General features: G+C 55.5%; 1 protein-coding gene across 1 annotated transcript; it reads left to right on the top strand.

The window, feature by feature from the left end:
• The first annotated feature begins 700 nt into the window (after positions 1 to 700).
• Positions 701 to 20,236, top strand: VPS45 (vacuolar protein sorting 45 homolog). The gene is made up of 15 exons (XM_061364404.1): positions 701 to 843; positions 941 to 1,075; positions 1,171 to 1,231; positions 2,316 to 2,395; positions 2,915 to 2,983; positions 3,238 to 3,375; positions 3,769 to 3,879; positions 4,092 to 4,226; positions 4,452 to 4,565; positions 5,067 to 5,234; positions 7,526 to 7,684; positions 9,216 to 9,323; positions 9,563 to 9,684; positions 13,748 to 13,879; positions 20,089 to 20,236. The coding sequence occupies exons 1-15, from the start codon at positions 751 to 753 to the stop codon at positions 20,174 to 20,176; spliced, it is 1,713 nt and encodes a 570-aa protein (XP_061220388.1). The 5' UTR covers positions 701 to 750; the 3' UTR covers positions 20,177 to 20,236.
• The last annotated feature ends 481 nt before the right edge of the window (positions 20,237 to 20,717 follow it).

The following is a 20,717-nucleotide window of genomic DNA, read 5'->3' on the forward strand; positions in this document are numbered from 1 at the left end:
TCCCTGACCGTCGCCTGCTGTCGGTGATGCCCTTTACGCGGCTGATGAGCAGCACGGCAATGCACGACACGTCTGACCTGAGCCATGGCCACCAGAGCAGAGCCCAGGTGGCCCCTCTGGCTGCCTCTGTGAGGGAGGGGCTGGCGGCACAGGTACGGTCTCTCCTTCCAGCACTATCTGTCCATGAACACATTGCATTGGGACCCTAAACGCCAGGTTTCCAGGTGTCTGTTTTGGCCTGGGGCAGCTGCAGTGGGTGCTGGGGAACGGGGGCGATGGGGGAGCTGCGTTACTGCGCCCTCGGCCGCACTGCAGAGCTGGGTCAGGTTTTCCTCCTGCCCACACCCAGTGAAGTGCCTTTTGCGTCTGCTTTAATTCTGCCCCCCGCGACTCGCGGCTCACCTGGAGCAGCTCCTCCTGCAGTGGCTTTAGCGAGCTTTAAGCTCCTTCCCCTCCCAACCAGGCTGCGGGGCTGTACCCGCTCCGAAGGAGCCGCCCTCAGCGACGCGAGGGGCGGAGGGGCCGGGCCGCGCTCCCCTGAGGCAGGTTCCGGGTGCCCCGGGGGCAGGGCCGGCGGGAGGCGCCGCGGTGGCTGCTGGGAGTTGAAGTCCTTGTGCGCACCCCCACCGCGCCGCTGTCCCGGTGCCGGACTACAGCTCCCAGCGGGCAGCGGGGCGCAGCCAGGCCGGGCCCAGCGGAGCCGAGCCGAGCCGAGCGGAGCCGAGCCGAGCGGAGCGGAGCCGAGCCGGGATGAACGCGGTGCTGGCCGTCAAGCAGTACGTGTCCAAGATGATCGAGGACAGCGGGCCGGGCATGAAGGTGCTGCTCATGGACCGGGAGACGGTGAGCGGCGGGGCCGGGTGGGGAGCGGAGCGGCGCGGCGGGGCCCGGGCCCAGGCCCGCGGCCCGCGGTGACGGACGCCGCTGCTCCCGCCCGCAGACCGGCGTGGTGAGCATGGTGTACACGCAGTCCGAGATCCTGCAGAAGGAGGTGTACCTCTTCGAGCGGCTCGACTCCGCCAACAGGGAGCCCATGAAGCACCTCAAGGCCATCTGCTTCCTGCGGCCCACCAAGGTAGGGCCCTGCCCCCGGGGGCGGTGCGGGCCAGCCCCGGCCCCTCGCACTCCGCGCTTCCTCAATGCCCTCTCCTTGCTGCTGTTTTCATGCAGGAGAACGTGGAGTTCCTCATCCAGGAGCTGCGGAGGCCCAAGTACAGCATCTACTTTATCTGTGAGTGCGTGCCTCAGGGGCACTGACTGCGGTAGAGGATGCTGCGAGGGCTGGAGCAGCTCCCATAGGAGCCAGGCTGAGAGAGCTGGGCTGGGGCAGCCTGGAGAAGAGAAGGCTCCTGAAGGGGAGAGCTCAGAGCAGCTCCAGTGCCTAAAGGGGCTGCAGGGAACCTGGAGAGGGGCTTGGGACAAGGGATGCAGGGACAGGGCAAGGGGAATGGCTTGAACCTGCCCGAGAGCAACGTGAAGCATTAAAATCCCAGAAATGTTTAGGGCTGAGTTGTATGGGAGGAATGCAGATTTATGGTGTTGCTTTGTAAAGATCTCTTATGAGTTGCTTCAGTGTAATTATTTTGTCTCATAGCCAGGTACCTTTCTCTAATAGAATTTGGTGACTTAAACAGCATGAAAACTAGAATCCACATGTTCTTAGCATTTTAGTAAAGGCCTGTCCATGGGAGCAGCCCCATTGTCCCACATCTGTATCATAGAACTGTAGAATCCCAGACTGGCTTGGGTGGAAGAGACCTTAAAGCTCCTCAAGCTCCAACCCCTGCCATGGGCAGGGACCCCTTCCACTGGAGCAGGATGCTCCAAGCCCCTGTGTCCAACCTGGCCTTGAGCACTGCCAGGGATGGGGCAGCCACAGCTTCTCTGGGCACCCTGTGCCAGCGCCTCAGCACCCTCACAGGGAAGAGCTTCTGCCTAAGAGCTCAGCTCAGTCTCCCCTCGGGCAGGTTCAAGCCATTCCCCTTGGCCTGTCCCTGCTCTATAGGAAGAGCACAGGTGAAAGCAGGCACAAGTTATGAAGCAAATAAACACGAAGCGGAACAGCTTCAGCAGGTTTTGTGCTCCAGGGGAACCTTCCAGCCCCGGTCCCAGCGGAGGGATGATGTTTTTGGGAGATGCGCTGAAGTGGCCTCTAGATGTCATTGCCGCTCTGCGGTGCTGCCAGAGGGGCCGTGGTGCTGCTGCTTTGGGCTGTTTTGCCAGAGGAAAGCCTGGGGAGAGCATTCCATGGTGTTCTTGTGTGTTCCATGTCCCGCACGGAGCCCGACTGTTCTCTCCCCGTTGTTCTCTTCCAGACTTCAGCAACGTGATCAGTAAGAGTGATGTCAAGTCTTTAGCTGAGGCTGATGAGCAGGAGGTTGTGGCTGAAGTTCAGGTGAGTTGGGACTGGTTTGGCTCTTTTCAGTAGATCTTCTGTCCCAAAAGCTGCAGCAAAGTGGCCACACAAGGTAAAAGCTCAGGTGTGGCAATGTGGCTCCAGAACAGCATGCACAGCGTGCAGCAGCACTGCAGCAGCCTCCCGTGGGAGAAGAGATGAACACAGATGTGGATTAAAAGGGAGGAGAACTCCCCTGTTCCTCCCTGCCCTGCAGCCTTCAGAGCTGCTTGTGGCTCTGCTGCTGCCTGTGTTTCATAGGGCTGCTGCACGTCTGTGGTGCTGACAAGGAGCTCCACACACTAAACATGTACATGGCAGATGGGCACAGAGCTGGCAGCAGCAGTGCAGGGACTCATTTGGCTCAGCTGCAGAAAGGAGAAATGATCCAAGTCCTTGTCTGTGCATTGCTGGGGATTGGGGTGGAACATGGGACATGGCTGGGGCTGGGACATGCACGCTGGAGGCTGAAGGTGGCTTGGCAGGACCTGTGACTGTATCTGCTTTCCCTGTTGGCAGGAGTTCTATGGCGATTACATTGCAGTGAATCCACATGTTTTTTCTCTCAACCTCTTGGGCTGCTGCCAGGTAGGATAAAAGCTCCTGTTCCCCCAGGGCGTGTTGTGGGGGTAAGAGGGAGAGCAGCAGCCACAGCAAGCTGGGGTGGTGTGGGTGTGGAAGAGGGGAGCTGGTCTGTGTGAGGAGAGGACACGAGGGAATGCAGAGTGTGGCCTCTGCTGTACCTGCTCCTTCAAACTACAGCTCCCTTTCAGGCTTAGGAGTCAGGTTTTAGGTGAGGAAGAGTGTGGGGATTGTGGATCCATGACAGCTTTTCCTTGCAGGGTCGCAACTGGGATCCAGCTCAGCTGTCCAGGACAACTCAAGGGCTGACGGCTCTGCTTTTGTCCCTGAAGAAGTGCCCCATGATTCGGTACCAGCTCTCTTCGGAGCCAGCAAAGAGGCTTGCTGAGTGTGTGAAGGTCCGGTGAGAACCTGCAGAGATGTTCAGTATTTTTGGCAGGGACTAAAATGTCATTTCTTTTTTCTACCTCTTGATCTATTTGAGAGAAATCCCCTTTTTCAGCCAGTTCACATCAGTTCTGTCATGTGCTGCATGGCTTTGGGCAGGCCACATCCCTCATCTCTGCCTGCTCCCAGCCAAAGAGCAGGTGAAGAACCTCATTTCCCCTCAGCATCACCATCAGTAGGTTCTCTGGTGCTTTTGAGAGCAGGGGTTACTCCTTCATTAGCAGTGTAGCCTGAGAGAGCAGTACCACTTACTTCTCACCAGATATCCCTTTGTGTTCTCCTGTATCCCACCAAAGAGGAGATTTTGCAGGTGTACCTGAGCTTTTTGGACCTTTTCTCCACAGCAAGTCATCACCAAAGAGTATGAGCTCTTTGACTTCCGGCGCACTGAGGTCCCTCCTTTGCTTCTCATTCTGGACCGCTCTGATGATGCCATCACCCCACTCCTGAACCAGGTGAATGGCTCACTCTTGGGCAAGGGCATGTGTTAATAGCCCATGGGCTCCTGGATTGAGGTGCTGGATCATCCACACACCCACCCTGCTCTTGCTTGGATTGTGTGGCTGCCCCATCCCTGGCAGTGTTCAAGGCCGGGTTGGGTGGGACTTGGAGCAGCCTGCTCTAGTGGAAGGTGTCTCTGCTATTTGCCTTTCTCTTTCATTGCTAGTGGACGTACCAGGCCATGGTTCATGAGCTGCTGGGGATTAACAACAACCGCATCGACCTCTCCCGCGTGCCGGGGATAAGCAAAGACCTCCGGGAGGTGGTGCTGTCTGCTGAGAATGATGAGTTCTATGCCAATGTAGGTTCCTAGTGGGATCTCACTGGCTTTACCCTGCCAGAGGGGAGATTGAGCTGAGCTCTTAGGCAGAAGCTCTTCCCTGGGAGGGTGCTGAGGCGCTGGCACAGGGTGCCCAGAGAAGCTGTGGCTGCCTCATCCCTGGCAGTGCTCAAGTGCCACCTTGTCTGATTGCATTAGGACTCGTGTTGGGATAGCTCTGTGAGCTCCTTGTCTTGTTCCACACAGAACATGTATCTGAACTTCGCAGAGATTGGCAGTAACATCAAGAACCTCATGGAGGATTTCCAGAGGAGGAAACCTAAGGAGCAGCAGAAGCTGGAATCCATAGCAGATATGAAGGTACAGACAATCTCCACATAACTGACTGGACGTGCATTGCAGAATCATGCAGGTCACCACGTTCTGTGCACTGACAGCCCTCACCACCAGTGCCAAGAGCCCAGATCTCTGTGTGTGCTAGTTTTGGGGAGTGGGAACATCCTTTGTGCACTGTGTTCATTACAATGATTCTTTGCTGAAGGCCACACACTTCCATAGGCCACTGCTCCTCCTGCCTGCTTCCTAAGCTGCTCCTTAGAGCTTGCTGGAACCCCAGAGCCCTACAGCTTGTCTTGGATTGGTTATGGCTGCCCCATCCCTGGCAGTGTTCAAGGCCAGGTTGAAGGGGGCTTGGAGCAAGCTGCTCCAGTGGAAGGTGTCCCTGCCTATGGCAGGGGTTGGAACTGGGTGAGCGTTAAGGTCCCTTCACCTCAAACCAGTGTGGGATTCCGTGATGCCGAGCAGCTTGTTGCTGGGTCTCTTTCCTGCTGAAGGGCAGCTGCTTTGCCTTCCCTATGGCAGGCGTTCGTGGAGAACTACCCTCAGTTCAAGAAGATGTCGGGCACGGTGTCCAAGCACGTCACCGTGGTGGGGGAGCTCTCACGCCTGGTTGCTGAGCGGAACCTGCTGGAGGTGTCGGAGGTGGAGCAGGAGCTGGCGTGCCAGAATGACCATTCCAGTGCTCTCCAGGTACCCCGGGCTCCTTGTCTTCATCCTGTGTCTGAACCGAGCTGGTCTGATCCTGGAACTCCCCTCCTGATGGAGGTTTGCTACTGCAAGTCAGTGGGAATTCTGCTTGCAGCTATCCTGCAGGGTTGGCCCATTAGATGGGAGAATGACTCTTCTCCTCCCTGTTCGGTTCAGCTAGGGATGAATCATAGTTAATAACTGGCTTGAGAAGCATCTTTGCAAGTTCTGCCTTCCCATTTCACAATGCAATGTGCCGCCTTTGTATGCAGTCAGCTGGCTCCTGGCAGGCACCAGGGAAACAACCCTGTTCAGAGGCTTGGGTCTGGGGAGGAGAAATGGAATCTAAACTAGGCTATTGATTGAGGAGCTGCCTTTTACCTTTTGCTTTTATTTTCTTTCCTATTTTTTTTACCTGTTTCTTTGAAAATGTATTTTAAAGCCTCTTAGAGAAAATATTTCTGTGGCAAAGGGGGCTGAATAAGCCTAACAGAGGCTTCTGTTATAGCTGGGGACAGACTGAAGTCTTGACCCCATGCTGGCTGGTTGGATTCCATGACCTGACCTAGTATCTGACAGCAGTGATGGATTGTGGTTGCTGCCTACTCAGAGCAAAGAGCAGTGTTGGTGTGACTGTGGTGCAGCAGAGTTCAACCAGTAACTGGGCATTAAAACCAGTTCCTTCATGTTTGGTAGCTAAGGCAGAAGTTGCACCATATAATGGACTCCTTCACACATTTAGCCTAGAAAATAAAGATTAGTGTCTCCAACAGCTTTGAAATCCATGTCAGCTTTGTTATTCTGTGCTCCAAGTGGGTGGCTAGAGGAGATAATATTAGACTCTTCAAGTGCTGTAATCTATTGCCAGCTCCTGAGCTGATGTGAATCAGTCCAGGCCTGGTGAAGTCATTGCAGCTACAGACACTTGTGAGCATAGAGATGTTGTTCCATAGCTTATATTTGGTAGGACTTAGATGACTAAGTACTGGAGTGGGACTCAAGCCATCAAATGCATTTGCTGAACACAACCTCTGAGCTTCTCCTGCTCTATGATTGTTTCTAGATGAAGCTTTTGCAGTTTCAAAGTCAGACGCTTTGAGTTCTAACCCATCAGCCCATGGTGTCTGTGCTGTGACCTGGAATTGGCAATGCACAGGGCATTAGTGTTGGAATGTAGGGGCTTGGCTTTGGAGAGCAGTTTGGAAATGTTGGTCTCCTCCTGTCTGTTCTTGAGTTATCTCTGATTCATTGGAGAAAGGGGTGATGTGAGCCTGTGGGATGATGCTGGTGCATTCCCAGCACTGTGGGGAGGAGAGCTGGGAACTGTCCAGAGGCCCAGGCAGGTCAGCCTGCACCCAGTGCCACCCTGGCACGGCAGGGTGCTTCCTGGAGCTCACCTTGGGGCTAACTGAGGTCTTGATCTGCACTAGCTTGGTATCTGTGCTGTTTTAAAGCAGAGAAGCTGCCTGCAGTTTACTCACAGCCACTTGCCTGAAGGGCTCTATTGTATTTCTAGCTGAGATAGACTGGGAACATACAGCAGCTATAGGAAATAAATGCAAAACTCTGGAATGGGGGCTCTTTCTCCATAAGAATCAGCATCTCTGCAGCTGCACTGCCCCAGGCTGCTCCGTATTGCAGGCTCCTAATGGCAGTGGAAGGGCCAAGGCCACAGACACAATGGAGAATAAGGCAGTGCATGAAATAAAGGCAGAATTGTTCCCCCCCTGCTGTAACTTCAGCAACTTCCATTCCTGTGGTGGCCCCAGCACTTTTTGGTTCTTCTGCCCTTGGTCTCTTATTAATCCTGACATAGTACATGAGCCCTCGGAGTTGAATGGGAGGGTTTGAGGCCCATTTCTTCAGAGGGACAATAGCTTTTCTGTTTCACACTCTTCCTGCTTCCATAGGCATTGCCACTACACTGCCAGCAACCAGAGTCTCTGTGGGACTCCCTCCCTCCCCTTGCAGGTGGATTCCTGTCCTTACCAAGGTAAAATTCCTGTGGATCCTCCCGAAAGCCAGGATTTTAGCCTGGAGTTTTGGAATTACTCAAACAAATGACAGCATCTAGAGCTGAATCCATGAATCTAAACCCTTTCACAAGGCTTCATGAAAAGAGCCCAAAGCAACGTGTGCTCTGTTGTACTTCCCTTAAACCTTGTGTTGCTTCTGGCCCAGTGTAACCCCCCCTGCACCCCCCTGGGAGCAGCTCTGTTGCCAGGCTGGCTTTAAGCCTCACCCCATGTCCTTTGGAGGCCTCTGTGCTAACGCTGCTCCTCGTCCTGGTGCAGAACGTGCGGCGCCTGCTGCAGAACCCCAAGGTGACGGAGCTGGATGCTGCCCGCCTGGTGATGCTCTATGCCCTGCACTACGAGCGCCACAGCAGCAACAGCCTGCCCGGGCTGATGACAGAGCTCAGGAACAGGGGGGTGGCCGACAAGTACCGCAAGGTAAGGGCTGCATTTCTGCTCCAGCTGCATGGACCGGGGCTCAGGGTGGGAAATCATGGAATGGGTTGGGTTGGAAGGGGCCTTAAAGCTCATCCAGCTCCAACCCCTGACATGGGCAGGGACCCCTTCCACTAGAGCAGGATGCTCCAAGCCCCTGTGTGCAGCCTGGCCTTGAGCACTGCCAGGGATGGGGCAGCCACAGCTTCTCCATTCAACCCATTCCAGTGTCCCAGCACCCTCACAGGGAAGAACTTCCCTTTATCCAATCTAAATCCCCCCTGTTCCAGTCTGAACCCATCACCCCTTGTCCTGTCGCTCCAGTCCCTGATGAAGGCCCCTCTCCAGCATCCTTTCAGCCCCCTTCAGACACTGGAAGCTGCTCTGAGCTCTCCACAGCTTCTCTTCTCCAGGCTGAGCAGCCCCAATGTTCTCAGCCTGGCTCCTATGGGAGCTGCTCCAGCCCCTGCTCATCCTCGTGGCCTCTGCACGTGCTCCAACAGCTCCATGTCCTTATGCTGAGGACACCAGAGCTGCACCCAGTGCTGCAGGGGGGTCTCCCAGAGCAGAGCAGAGGGGCAGGATCCCCTCCCTGCCCTGCTGCTCACCTCCTGTTGATGCTGCCCAGCACAGGGTGGGGTTCTGATTAATTGAAGTGGAGTTGGTTGGTTGAACACAGCTCTTGTTGAATAGCACCACACCCCGGAGCTTGGCTGGGGCCTGCAGGAGTTCCAGCCTTTAAAAAGCTGAATTTCCATTTCCAGAGTGAGAGGTGTTATGGACGAGGGGTGGGACAAGAGGAACCGGCCTCAAGCTGCACCAGGGCAGGGTTAGATGGAGCTGAGGAACAATTCCTGCCCCAGAGGGTGCTCAGGCATTGGAACAGGCTGCCCAGGGCAGGGCTGCAGGCACCGTCCCTGCCAGTGTTCACACACCCTCAGTGCCATGGGGCAGTGGTGGCCTTGGCAGTGCTGGGGTAAGGGTTGGACTGGATGAGCTTGAAGGTCGTTTCCAACTTGGTTGGTTCCATGATTCCATGAAGGATTGCGGAGGGCAGAGGTGGCAGCGTGCAGGGCTCTGGGGCAGGTAAACAGGGCCTGGGACACGCTGCCTTCCTCCTTCCCCTCCACCTCCCCACCCTTTTTCTCCTGCTGAATAGGGACTTGTGGAGACTGCAAAAGGAGCTGGGCTGGGAGGGAGAGGGTGGCTTGGCAAGTGTAGGGAGCAGCTGGAGAGGAGGAGGAGAAGCAGGATGATGTCACGTTGTCTGGAAGATCTGCTCTCACTGCAGCAGACTATGGAAATGAAGCCCCTTTCCTCCTGCAGGCAGTGTCACGCAGACTGCCTGCTCAGTGGGTATGGGGAATGCTTCTGCTCTCCCTCCTTGCCTCTCTGCTGCGTTATCCGCTTGCAAGCAATCTCCCTGACTCCTTGGTTGTCATTCCAGTACCTGCATTGAGCCTCACTGGACAAAAACTGCCTGGAAGCTGCTTGCCAGGATAACAGGGGTCTGGTTTTGCCTCTCTCTGTACAGCTGGTGTCTGCTGTTGTGGAGTATGGAGGGAAACGGGTCCGGGGCAGTGACCTGTTCAGTCCCAAGGACGCTGTAGCCATCACCAAGCAGTTCCTCAAAGGACTGAAGGTATGGATGTGACCTGGATGAAGTGATGGCTGTTTTACAGAGCAGGGATGTCGGAGGTGCACCAGGAAATGCACTGGGCTTTGAGGGCATAATTCTCATTGAAGCCCATGGGAGTTAGTTGCTGGAGCTTGCTGGTGAGCACATGATGTAGCTATCAGATGCTGCCTTTGCCCACCTTCTCTCTTCTCTTGCTGCCTTTGCTGGGTGAATTCCTAACTAGAGCTTCTCTCACACTGCAGGGGGTTGAGAATGTGTACACCCAGCACCAGCCTCTCCTGCAGGAGACACTAGATCAGCTCATCAAAGGAAAGCTCAAGGACAGCCAGTATCCCTACCTGGGTCCCAACACTCTCCGTGACAGGTATGTGGGGCCTGTTGGGGCACAGCTTGGAACTAACAGCAGCTCCTTCCAGTGTGGCCACTTGTAGCTTAAACTTGTAGTTTAGGCTTGGCAGAGAAATGCCTTCATTGTGTAGGTCTTTCTTGTATTCCCAAGGAGAGGACTATCAAGGTTGTCTTTTTCTTGCTGGCCAAGATGTGACATTGCCATTGTAAGGGCTCAGGTAAAAAGGATGGAGCCGTTGCTGCCAGGATGTTCACATGCTGGATTCCAACGTGCCCCCTAACTTCAGTCCATGCCATCTGGTGTTTATTTGGAGAGTCCCAAAAATAGTCCAACTGCAAAGCTCTCCCTTCTGAGCCAGTTGCTATTCCTGAGGAGAACAGGATCTTGCTGAATATGGCTAATAACAGGGACTGAAAAGAGCCCTGGCTGCTTCTAGCTGACTTTGCAGGAGCTCAGCTCATCTGCTGTCATTGGAGTCATGAGAGGTAAATACAGGCCTCAGAGTGAGGGCACTGAATCCATAGGGAGGGGACAAGTCCTCCTTGGACAGCATTTGGGACAAATCCCTCCTTTGGCACCGCAGTTTCCTCCCTGGGAATGAATCTCCCAGTGGCAGTTTCCTTGGAGGAGGAGATCCTGCCATTGCTTTGCTTCCTTCAGGTGCTCCGTGGGGAGAATCAGCCCAGAGATTCCCTGGATCCTTGCCAATGTCATTTTAGTCCTGAATGAGAAGGAATTGCAGTCAGACAAGAGACAATTCCTTTAGTATGGCCCTTGTAGACCAAAAAGAAAGCCCATCTGCCTTGCTCCACATGTTCCCTTTAACATCAAATGTGGGGTTTGGGTAGGGTGGCTGGGAGCTTTGATAGATGTGAACAGCAACAGAACCACTGTCCTTGAGGCCAGCCCTTGGCTGAGATGGATGTCAGCCCAGCCAGAGGAGGCTGATGATGCAGTTGGTGGTAGATCTGAACTGAGACCTGCAGAACAGCAGGAACTGCATCCAGGCATCCCCAGCCTGAGCTAGCCAGAAATAACGATGCTCTTCTGCCTTTAGCTTCTCTTTTCAGTTCCTCCTTCCCTTTTCCTGAGCTCTTTCACTTCGTTTCTGCTTGAAATGTTTCTGGCAAAGGGGCCCAGGAACCTGCCCCTGAGAATCCTGCTCCAAATAACCTGCAAAGAAAGGTTAATCCCTACCTCAAACTGAAGGAAACCAGAAGCTGGATGAAGGGAGATGGAGCATTCACCTCCCTCCCTTCCCCACAGGCTGTCTCTTAGCTGAAAGGTGGGAATGCCCTACTTTTGTTAAAGTAAATCCCAAAATACAAAAGCAGAGCTTCCAAACTCTTCTTTCCTTTAAATTTGTCAAGGTCTTCCTATTGCCTGGGATTGGTTTTGAGACAGTGGCTGGGTCCAGTGGTGCTGCTGCTGGCTCAGATGTTTGTGAAATGGTCTAAAGCCTAAGGGCATGTGGTTGTGAGGGTGGTTTCTGTGTGAGGAGGGTTGTTTCCTGGTGGGAATGGGAGATCTGGTTGGGTTTAAGACACTGGAGCTGATAGAATGAGGGTTTGTAACTCCCAACTGACCAAAAATAGGCACCTAAATACTCTTGGGTCTGGTCTTTACCTGCTGCATAAAGTGGGGGCCACAGCCCCATGTTATCTCTGACTACTCATGGGGATCCCATGGGGGGGCTCATCTAAACCAGGTTTCAGTGAGCAGGTTTGGAAGCAAAAGCCCATTTGCTGGTTTTGCCTTAGTGCCAGACAACTTTGAGTGAGGAATCAGGATTCCATCATTCCACAGAGCCAGTGATAAAGGAGAGCCCAAGGCAAGCGGGGCTGCGCTGGCTTCAGAGGCTGGTGCTGCAGTGAGTGGCGGGAGTTCAGCCTGGTCAGGCCCAAAGCTTTGTGGTTTGTGATCAAAGGGAAGCAGTTCCCTGAGCAGCAAAGAATTGGAAAGGATTCTTTTGAACTTCATTCTTGCTGTATTAAATGCGTGGTTGTTGAAAGGGAGGAAGAGCTCCTGGTCCGGATTCAGCAGGAAGGAAAGGGGCTCTATGCAAAGCACTGAGCAGGGTTCCTAGGAGAGAGCAGTGAGGAGTTCTGCTTCCTTTTGCTTCTCTGTTTCCCACTAACATCATCCTGGTCCTGTATCCCTCAAGCCTGCAGCACCTTCCACCTTGATAGGTCTGTGAGCAGCAGGTTTGTACCCAGCCCACCAGTGTCACTGCTCCACTTAAAACCAAGCCTGGGGCCTCCAGAGCCAGAACCAGGCAACAGCCTGGGAAACAGCAGGAAAAGGTCCCTGGGGATCTGGGCTCAGCTCGTCCTGTGTCTCTCCCAGGTTGCCACAGTTATTTACCTGCCTATTGACACGTCTTAGCAAGTTCCCTTGTCTAAAGGCCCATCACCGCTCAGGTTAGAGCTAGTTTCTCATCTACTTTAGAGCACTCTATGGCTGGACAGAGTCTTTCTGCCTGTGATCTTGTGAAGGTGAGCGTTCCTGCTGACTGCCTTAGGAGAGGAAGCATTTGGAACCCTTTGGACATGTCTTTGGCTGACACCCAGCTGAAGGGATGGGTGAGGTGTTCCCTCAGGCACTGAGGATCAGGTCTCCTTTTTTGGAAGCAGCAGCTTGCAGCATGGAATGTGGAGCCATTTGGCTGGATGCTTTCTCAGCTGAGCTCACACACACAGCCCTGGAGGACAGGGAGAGCGGTCCTGTTGTGAATCATATCCTTCAGCTCCTCTTTAGCATGGGTTGCTTTCCATGGGTGTTCTCTAAGGCAGAACTCTGGCTCCTGGTTAGTGAAGGAAGTTGCTTGTTCCTCCTGTGTGAAGTGCTGGAATATTCAGCTGTTAACCTGGGAGCTCACCTGAGGAGCCCCGGAGCCACATTCCCTGATGTTCATCCCTGGGATGCCCAGGTTGGCTTCTCAGCAGGGAGGAAGCAGAGTTTAGGTGCATTCCAGGGTCATCCCAGTCTCATGCTCCATGTGCTTCGTCACTGATGCAAACCTTACACAGACCAGATGAAGCTGCTGCTTCCACCACCACAGTGGCTGTGTTCTAGAGGTACCTGCTTGGAAAGCAGAGGGGAGTTTTGAGGCTGCAGCAGGTTTGTTGGGAAGACACTTGACTGCTCTGACTCAAGCAGATGAGCAACGGGATGGGATCCACACTGGAGATCCTGCAGGAATGGTTCTCTTGGATGGGATCCACACTGGAGGTCCTGCAGGAATGGTTCTCTTGGATGGGATCCACACTGGGGATCCTGCAGGAATGGTTCTCTTGGATGGGATCCACACTGGAGGTCCTGCAGGAATGGTTCTCTTGGATGGGATCCACACTGGAGATCCTGCAGGAATGGTTCTCTTGGATGGGATCCACACTGGAGATCCTGCAGGAATGGTTCTCTTGGATGGGATCCACACTGGAGATGCTGCAGGAATGGTTCTCTCAGCTTGTAGATGGCAGCAGAGCTGGTTTAGGGGCTGCAAGCACATCCCTGAGAGTGGAAAACTTCAGAGGCTGGGGAGGGTGCTGTGGGGAAGCTGCAGCTTTCCTTTGAAGGCAGAATGTGCACAGCACATGGCTGGGTTTGTGCTGTGCTGCGCAATGCACTCCTCTCCTTCCCCTCCTCTCCCCTCCTGCTGCTTCCCTCTGCCATCCAGTGGCTGTTGGCTGGCCAGGGAGGGTAAGAGCCCCCTGCAGCTGAGCTGTGCCCTTCACACTGAGCCCGGGAGGGCTGGAGCATCGCTGCTGTCCCCACTTGCTCCTGCTTCCCCGGTGTCTGGCTCATGCATTAAACACTGGGGATGTGTCACAGAGGAGCTCCGCAGGCTGCAGCAGGGGGGGTGCTGCTGAGGAGGCTTGTGAGGACCTCGTGCACCTCATGGAAACGTTTAGGAGAGCCAGTGAAGAGCAGGGATTTAATGGGGTGCGGGGTCCCATCCCTGCTGGGCTGGGGAGGGAGGTGCTCCGGATCACTGCCTGCACTCAGCAGTGCCAGGGGAGGGCAGGGTTGGTCCCTGTGTGCTGTCTGATCCCGTCTCCATGGTTGCACCTTGCTGCAGGCCCCAGGATATCATCGTGTTCATCATTGGAGGGGCGACCTACGAGGAGGCGCTGACTGTCTACAACCTGAACCGCACCAACCCGGGCGTCCGCGTGGTGCTTGGTGGGACCACGATCCACAACACCAAGAGGTAACCCCGGTTCTTTGCTCCAGGGTCTGCTGATAGGGGCAGGAATTTGCAGCTCCTGAGGGATCTTCATCCCGCTTGAGATGTGTGCAAATGGTCCAAGCCCAGCTCTGCTCACTGTGCCTGAGGGGTGTTATCACCAAGCTGAAGGTTCAGTGTGTGTTATCTGGAGTTCAAGGGCAGGGAAGCAGATGTGTGTGGGTTTTCCTGCTTATAATTCAGCACATCCTCTGCTCTGAATGAGAAGCTGGAGCAGCACACGGGGATTCAAACCTGCATAGACCTGACTGTGCTCTCATTACCCCTGGTGGAGTCTGGAGAAGTGCATTTGTTAGCAGTGAAGGTACCTATGATTAGCTCAAGTGCTGTGATTCCACTGCAGGCTCTCTGCCACCCACCAGCCAGCCCAGTATTGGCTGTGTCTTCTGCATCACTCCCTGGAGAACAGAGCTTTCCTTATCGGAATGCTGTGTGCTCCCAGTTGCCTTTCCTGGGAGGCAGACATCTGTAAGGGCTTGATGCCCCCAGGACCTGAGCACAGACCATGCTGAGCTTCACTCACCTCAGTCCCTGTGTCTGGGATGTTCCAGCTCCTGTCAGTATGGAATGCCTGCCCAAGGGGAATGGCTTGAACCTGCCCGAGGGGAGACTGAGCTGAGCTCTTAGGCAGAAGCTCTTCCCTGTGAGGGTGCTGAGGCGCTGGCACAGGGTGCCCAGAGAAGCTGTGGCTGCCCCATCCCTGGCAGTGCTCAAGGCCAGGTTGGACACAGGGGCTTGGAGCATCCTGCTCCAGTGGAAGGGGTCCCTGCCCATGGCTTTAGGTGAGCTTTAAGGTCTTTTCCCACCCAAACCACTCTGTGGTTCCATGATTCCCTATGGAATATCTGGTGTTTCTAAGTCTAAACAATATCCCCTGAACCCAGTTTACCCGATTGAGTGAGCATGGGGGGGTTGCTTTCTGTCAGCACAGCTTGTTGCTGGCCAAGCCCAGGAGCATGAACTCTTGCTCCTTCCCACCACATCCCTAAGAGGATGTGGCCGTGGCCAGTGGGGTGTCTGAGGGAGGGTGACAGCAGGAATGGGGCATCTCCCCCATGTGCTGCAGCACGGAGCTGGTGACACCCAGGTGCTGGGAGAGAAGCTGTTGTGCAGCAGCTGCCCTGGGCTGGGGTGGCAGGAGAGCTTCACCCCAAAGCACAGGCCTGCAGTGGGAAGCTGGAGCCCCTCACAAGGAAACCCAGTGGCTTTTATCATCCTCAGATGCCCAAAGCCTCCAGATTCCCAGTGTCTGCTCTGAAATCAGCCCTTTTAGCTTCATGTCAGATGGTTGGAGCTGATGCTAACCCAGAAGTAAATTGCTTTTCTGAACTGGGTTACAAAGGCAAGTCTGTATTAGCCCACATATCGACTGATTCCTACCCAAATTACCCAGCTTGCTCGACCTTCTGCTTCACAAAGTAGCCTTTGAACCAAATCCTGTTGTAGCCAAGCCTAGAAATAGTAAGGGGAAGAGATGAGCAGAGGTACTGGCTGCTCTTTGATCAGAAGAGACAAGTGAAGCCTCTTGTCATCTTGCAGGGACACAGAACAGCCTGGTCTGATCCACTTGGGTCACTTCTTAGTCTCCCAGTGCATCTGGAGGCTGCTTTTGACATCAGCCTGCATCAAACTTGAAGCAGCATCAATGTGAGCCTGCCTGGTGCTGGCCTTGCAGCGATGTAAGGAGAAGGGAAGCAGTGGGGAGAGCAGGAGGGTTGGGCCATGGTGCCTGCCCCAGCTCTGCTGTTGGGCTGCTGTGTGAGCCTGGGCAGCTTTGTCCTGTCTGTGAGCACCAGGTCTGTGAGCAGGGGCTGTCTCCTGCTTGATGGAGCTCAAGTGCTGAGGGCAGGTCTGGGGTCCTCCATGTGGGAAGGACACGGAGCTGCTGGAGCAAGTCCAGAGGAGGCCGTGGGGATGAGCAGGGCTGGAGCAGCTCCCATAGGAGCTAGGCTGAGAGAGCTGGGCTGGGGCAGCCTGGAGAAGAGAAGGCTCCTGAAGGGGAGACCTGAGAGCAGCTCCAGTGCCTAAAGGGGCTGCAGGGAACCTGGAGAGGGGCCTGGGACAAGGGATGCAGGGACAGGGCAAGGGGAATGGCTTGAACCTGCCCGAGGGGAGACTGAGCTGAGCTCTTAGGCAGAAGCTCTTCCCTGTGAGGGTGCTGAGGCGCTGGCACAGGGTGCCCAGAGAAGCTGTGGCTGCCCCATCCCTGGCAGTGCTCAAGGCCAGGTTGGACACAGGGGCTGGGAGCATCCTGCTCCAGTGGAAGGGGTCCCTGCCATGGCTTTACATGGGCTTTAAGCTCCCCTCCAGCCCAAACCAGGCTGGGATTCTGTGGTTTGCAGCTCTGTTGCTGGGCTCCACCTCGTTAGGTTTGTGCTGAAACAAGCATCAGTCAGTGGAGGGCTTCTCCCATGACCACGTTTTGGTGCAGGCTCTGAATTGGTTACAGAAGGAACAAGGAGACTCTGCCAGAATCTGCATTTCAAAGTGGGCAACAAACAAAGGCTGGTGCTGGTTTAGGGCTGACAGCAAGGTCCTGCCTGGGAATGCCAGGATGTGCCCCACTCCACACTGGAATAGCGCTGTCTGAAGGGGTTTGCTTTTCTCTGGTGGTTTCAATGAGATGCTGAGAGGCCACGGGAATGATAATGGAATATCTGAGTCAGTGACCTCCAGCCTTTCCAAGGGAAGCGTGGCCTGAGCAGCTCCTGCAGGCAGAGCAGCGACTGGGACATGAAGGGGGTCCCTGTCCATGGGCTGGACAGCACAGTGCAGCAAAGGGAGGGAGGATGCTGGTGGCTGATGGGAGGATTTTCATGGAACCCTGGCAGCACAGAGTGAGTCAGATCCAACCTGCTCCCACCTTGGCACCTCCCTTACATCTCCCATCCCTACCCAGAGCATTTCGCACCCCCACTTTAGCCCAGTGACACACAGGCCGGTACAGACGGTCTCAAACAGATCAGCTGCCCCAGCTCTAGCACCATAACCAGCTCCAGAGGCCTGCGGGCTCTCCTGCTCTGTGAGCAGCAGAATGGATACCCCTTAAGCCATCCCGCACCCTCCCAACACAGATGTTGAGCACAATTGAAGTTGGATGGGCAAGAACAATGAAAGCAGGGGATTAGTGTGCTTACACGGGCTGCTCAGAGCATTAATAGAACAATCTCCTTGTTTATGGTGACATATCAACCCTAATCCTGCAGGAATAAGCAACAGTTCATTAGAGGGAGGCCAGGGGATTACTGGGGCAGTTAGGACACAAGGGCCAGGTTGGAGCAACCTGCTCTAGTGGAAGGAGTCCCTGGTTGTGGCTTTAGATGAGTTTTAAGGTCCCTTCCCACCCAAAGCATTCCAGGATTCCCTGATTCTGACTGCTCCCTTCTCCAGGCTGGCAGCTAGGGCTCCAGCTTCCCTCTGCTTCCCAAAGAAAACGGGATTCAAGGAGCCTCTGCTGGGTTTGGAGGAGGAAGGGTTAAAGCATGGTCAATAATCCAGCACCAATGGAAGCCTGGGAGGAGGAGGAGGAGGAGGAGGAGGATCAACATCTGGTGCATGGGGCTGACTCAGCCGGCGCACAGGTTAAGCACTGAGCTGCCGTGGCTAATCCAAGGGGATACCCAGCCTGACCCAGTTACCCAGTTCGAGTCAGCCCTGCACTGGTGCAGCCCTCACTGGGTACTGGCCTCTGGTGGTGGGGGGGGGAGGCTGGACCAGCCCCAGGCCCTCCTCCCTGCACAGAGAGGGAGGGGTTGGAGATGGAGCCCTCAGTGCAGGTCCTGCAGGCGTTTGATGCTCGCCCCATCTGGAGCGGGGATGCAGGGGTGATGCTCACATGTTCCCTGCAGGATCCTGGGCAAGAGCAGCAAGAGGTTCCCTTGGGATGCCTGAGGAATGCCTGCGAATGGAGCTGGAGGAGGGGTGGCTCCACTGCTGCCATCACAGTGACCAGCATAGGCAGTGCTCCTGTACCCCCTTAGGAACCAGCTGAGTCCCACCACAGTGCGTGATTCTAATGGTGGCGAGATCATGGAATGGTTTGGGGTGGAAGAGAACTTAAAACTCATCTAAAGCCATGGCAGGGACCCCTTCCACTGGAGCAGGATGCTCCAAGCTCCTGTGTCCAACCTGGCCTTGAGCACTGCCAGGGATGGGGCAGCCACAGCTTCTCTGGGCACCCTGTGCCAGCGCCTCAGCACCCTCACAGGGAAGAGCTTCTGCCTCAGAGCTCAGCTCAGTCTCCCCTCGGGCAGGTTCAAGCCATTCCCCTTGCCCTGTCCCTGCATCCCTTGTCCCAAGCCCCTCTCCAGGTTTCCTGCAGCCCCTTTAGGCACTGGAGCTGCTCTGAGCTCTCCCCTTCACACAGCAGAGGGGGAGCATCCCCTCCCTGCCCTGCAGCTCACGCTCTGGGGGTTCTGATCCAGTCCCCAGCTCAAGACACGGGGTTGAACCTCTCTGTGTGTGCACCCCAGGAGCTGTGATGAGTGGCCCCCAATGGAGCTGTGTCCCATGGCATTCCCTCACTGCAGTCACGGCACCAGGGCTGCAGCTCGGGAGGCAGCTGAAGGCTCTGCAGAGCCACAGCAACGCTCCCACATAGGCTCTGGTGTTGGCAGGAGGCTGGTTGCTCCGGCAATGCGGCCAGTCTCTAGGTTGACTCATTCCTTCACTCTGCTGGTGGAGATACTGAGCAGGGATGCTGTAAACCCCATGGAACGAAACCTGGGGATGCAGCACAGCAAAGGCCTTCCCCATGCAGGGATCTGCATCTGCCTGCTTCAGCCTGGAGCAGAGAAGGCTGCAGGGAGACCTTGGAGCAGCTCCCAGTGCCTACAGGGGTTGAGATCCCCCTAACCCAAACCTCTCCAGGGTTCCATGGTTGTGTTCCAGCATCCAGAGCTGGACCAGCAGCAGGAGGGATGCTTGGTTTGTGCTCCAGACAAGGCCAGCCCCATGCAGCCGGGATTCTTTGCTGCCAAAGGGGCTGTCTCTCAGGGCTGGTGACTTCAGCCCTGTCCATAGAAGGCTTCTGAGCTGCACCACAGCGTTCCAGAATGGGACTTCCCAAACTACCAGTGCTTCACCTGGCTCTGCTCCTCGGGATGGAACAGGAGCGGAAGCAGATTTGGGCTCCCACTGAACCATTGTAGATCCTCATTTGTGGAGCCATTCACTTGGCTTTAGAGGTCAGACTTGTGCCTGAGTCTCAAACTCAGTGAACCCCTGAAGTTCCCTTGGGAAGTCCTACAGGGCCTGGGATGCTCTGGCATTGCGCTGCCTGGAAGCTTCCTTGGGATGCAGCTGAGTGAATGGGCAGTGCCAGAGGGTCCCGTGTGGCTCACTTAGAGCTGGAGCTACTCTGAGGAGGCTGAGGAGCTGGGCCAGGGTACCCCAGGGGCTGCTTCGCCCTGGCCTCAGCAGGAGGGTTCACAGTATCACAGTATCCCAGTATGTTAGAGATTGGAAGGGACCTCAAAAGCTCATCCAGTCCAATCCCCCTGCCGGAGCAGGAACACCTAGATAAGGTTACACAGGAACGTGTCCAGGGGGGTTTTGAATGTCTCCAGAGAAGGAGACTCCACAACCTCCCTGGGCAGCCTGGTCCAGTGTTCTGTCACCTCACTGAGAAGAAGTTTCTTCTCAAGTTTAAGTGGAACCTCTTGTGTTCCAGTTTGTACCCATTGCCCCTTGTCCTATCATTGTTTGCCACTGAGAAGAGCCTGGCTCCATCCTCGGGACACTCCCCCTTTATATATTTATATGCACTAATAAGGTCACCCCTCAATCTCCTCTTCTCCAAACTATAGAGACCCAGCTCCCTCAGTCTTTCCTCATAAGGGAGATGCTCCACTCCCTTCATCATCTTAGTTGCACCCTGCCCCTTCCTGCCCCTTCCATCACCCTGCAGGAAGGCTGAGGGGGAGCAGCGAGCCCAGCCTGGAGCTGCTCTTCCTGCCTTTGTTCACCAGCGCGGGGCTGATGCTGAGGGCGCGCTCCTGGGGCGCTGCCTTTTCCAGTGGGAAGATGAGACCTGAGCCGAGGTCCCTTTGCTGCTGCTGCTGCTCTGGGGCCCCTCAGGCCCTGGTTGTGCAGCTCCCACTGGTGCCATCGCAGGGCTGGAGGCCGCTGCGGCGCTGCCCCGCTCCCCGCTCACCTTCCCTTTGCTTCGGCAGCTTCCTGGAGGAGGTCTCAGCCTCGGGGTTCCGCGGCCGCAGCACCGAGGGCTCCCAAGCCCTGCCCAGGGCCAGCAGCAGGCGCTGAGCGTGGGGGCCTCATCCGGAGCTTCCACAGCCCCAGTGCATGGACTTGGAGCAGGACCGGGGGTTCCTGCGCGGCTGCAGCGGCCCCAGCCATGGCAGGAGGCTCCATGGACCACGAGCAGCATCGGGGCAGCCACTGCTGGAGCTGGAGCTGGGGCTGGGGCCTGATGGAGCAGGACATGGCCCAAGGGGCAGCAGGAGCACGGCTCTGCTGGGTGCTGGGCACTGAACCTCTGCAGCTCTCCCCTGGGGTGAGTCCCCTCCTGCACCTCTGCTCCTGGTGCAGCCCTGGACGTGCAGCTGGGGGCACCAGGAGCCCTTTGCTCACTGGTGTGTACATCTGGGGTCCTATTAAATAACCCGTTGGAGTGAATCTCTTGTGTCTTCAGTGAGTCCTCATAAGGGGGGAATTACATCCTTAATCCTCTTGAGTCACTTCTGTTTGCCCTAAGAACCCAACACAGTTCCATGCCCCGGGTTTCACTCCCGTGTTCCAAGGGGGGGAAGTGTTGGGATTTCTTTTTAACAGTAACAAGTGTTCC

Source organism: Neopsephotus bourkii, unplaced genomic scaffold (genome assembly GCF_033783945.1).
Source record: "Neopsephotus bourkii isolate Nb327-2 ecotype Australia unplaced genomic scaffold, CSIRO-AGI_Nbou_v1 NB_1233, whole genome shotgun sequence".
Taxonomy (NCBI): domain Eukaryota; kingdom Metazoa; phylum Chordata; class Aves; order Psittaciformes; family Psittacidae; genus Neopsephotus; species Neopsephotus bourkii.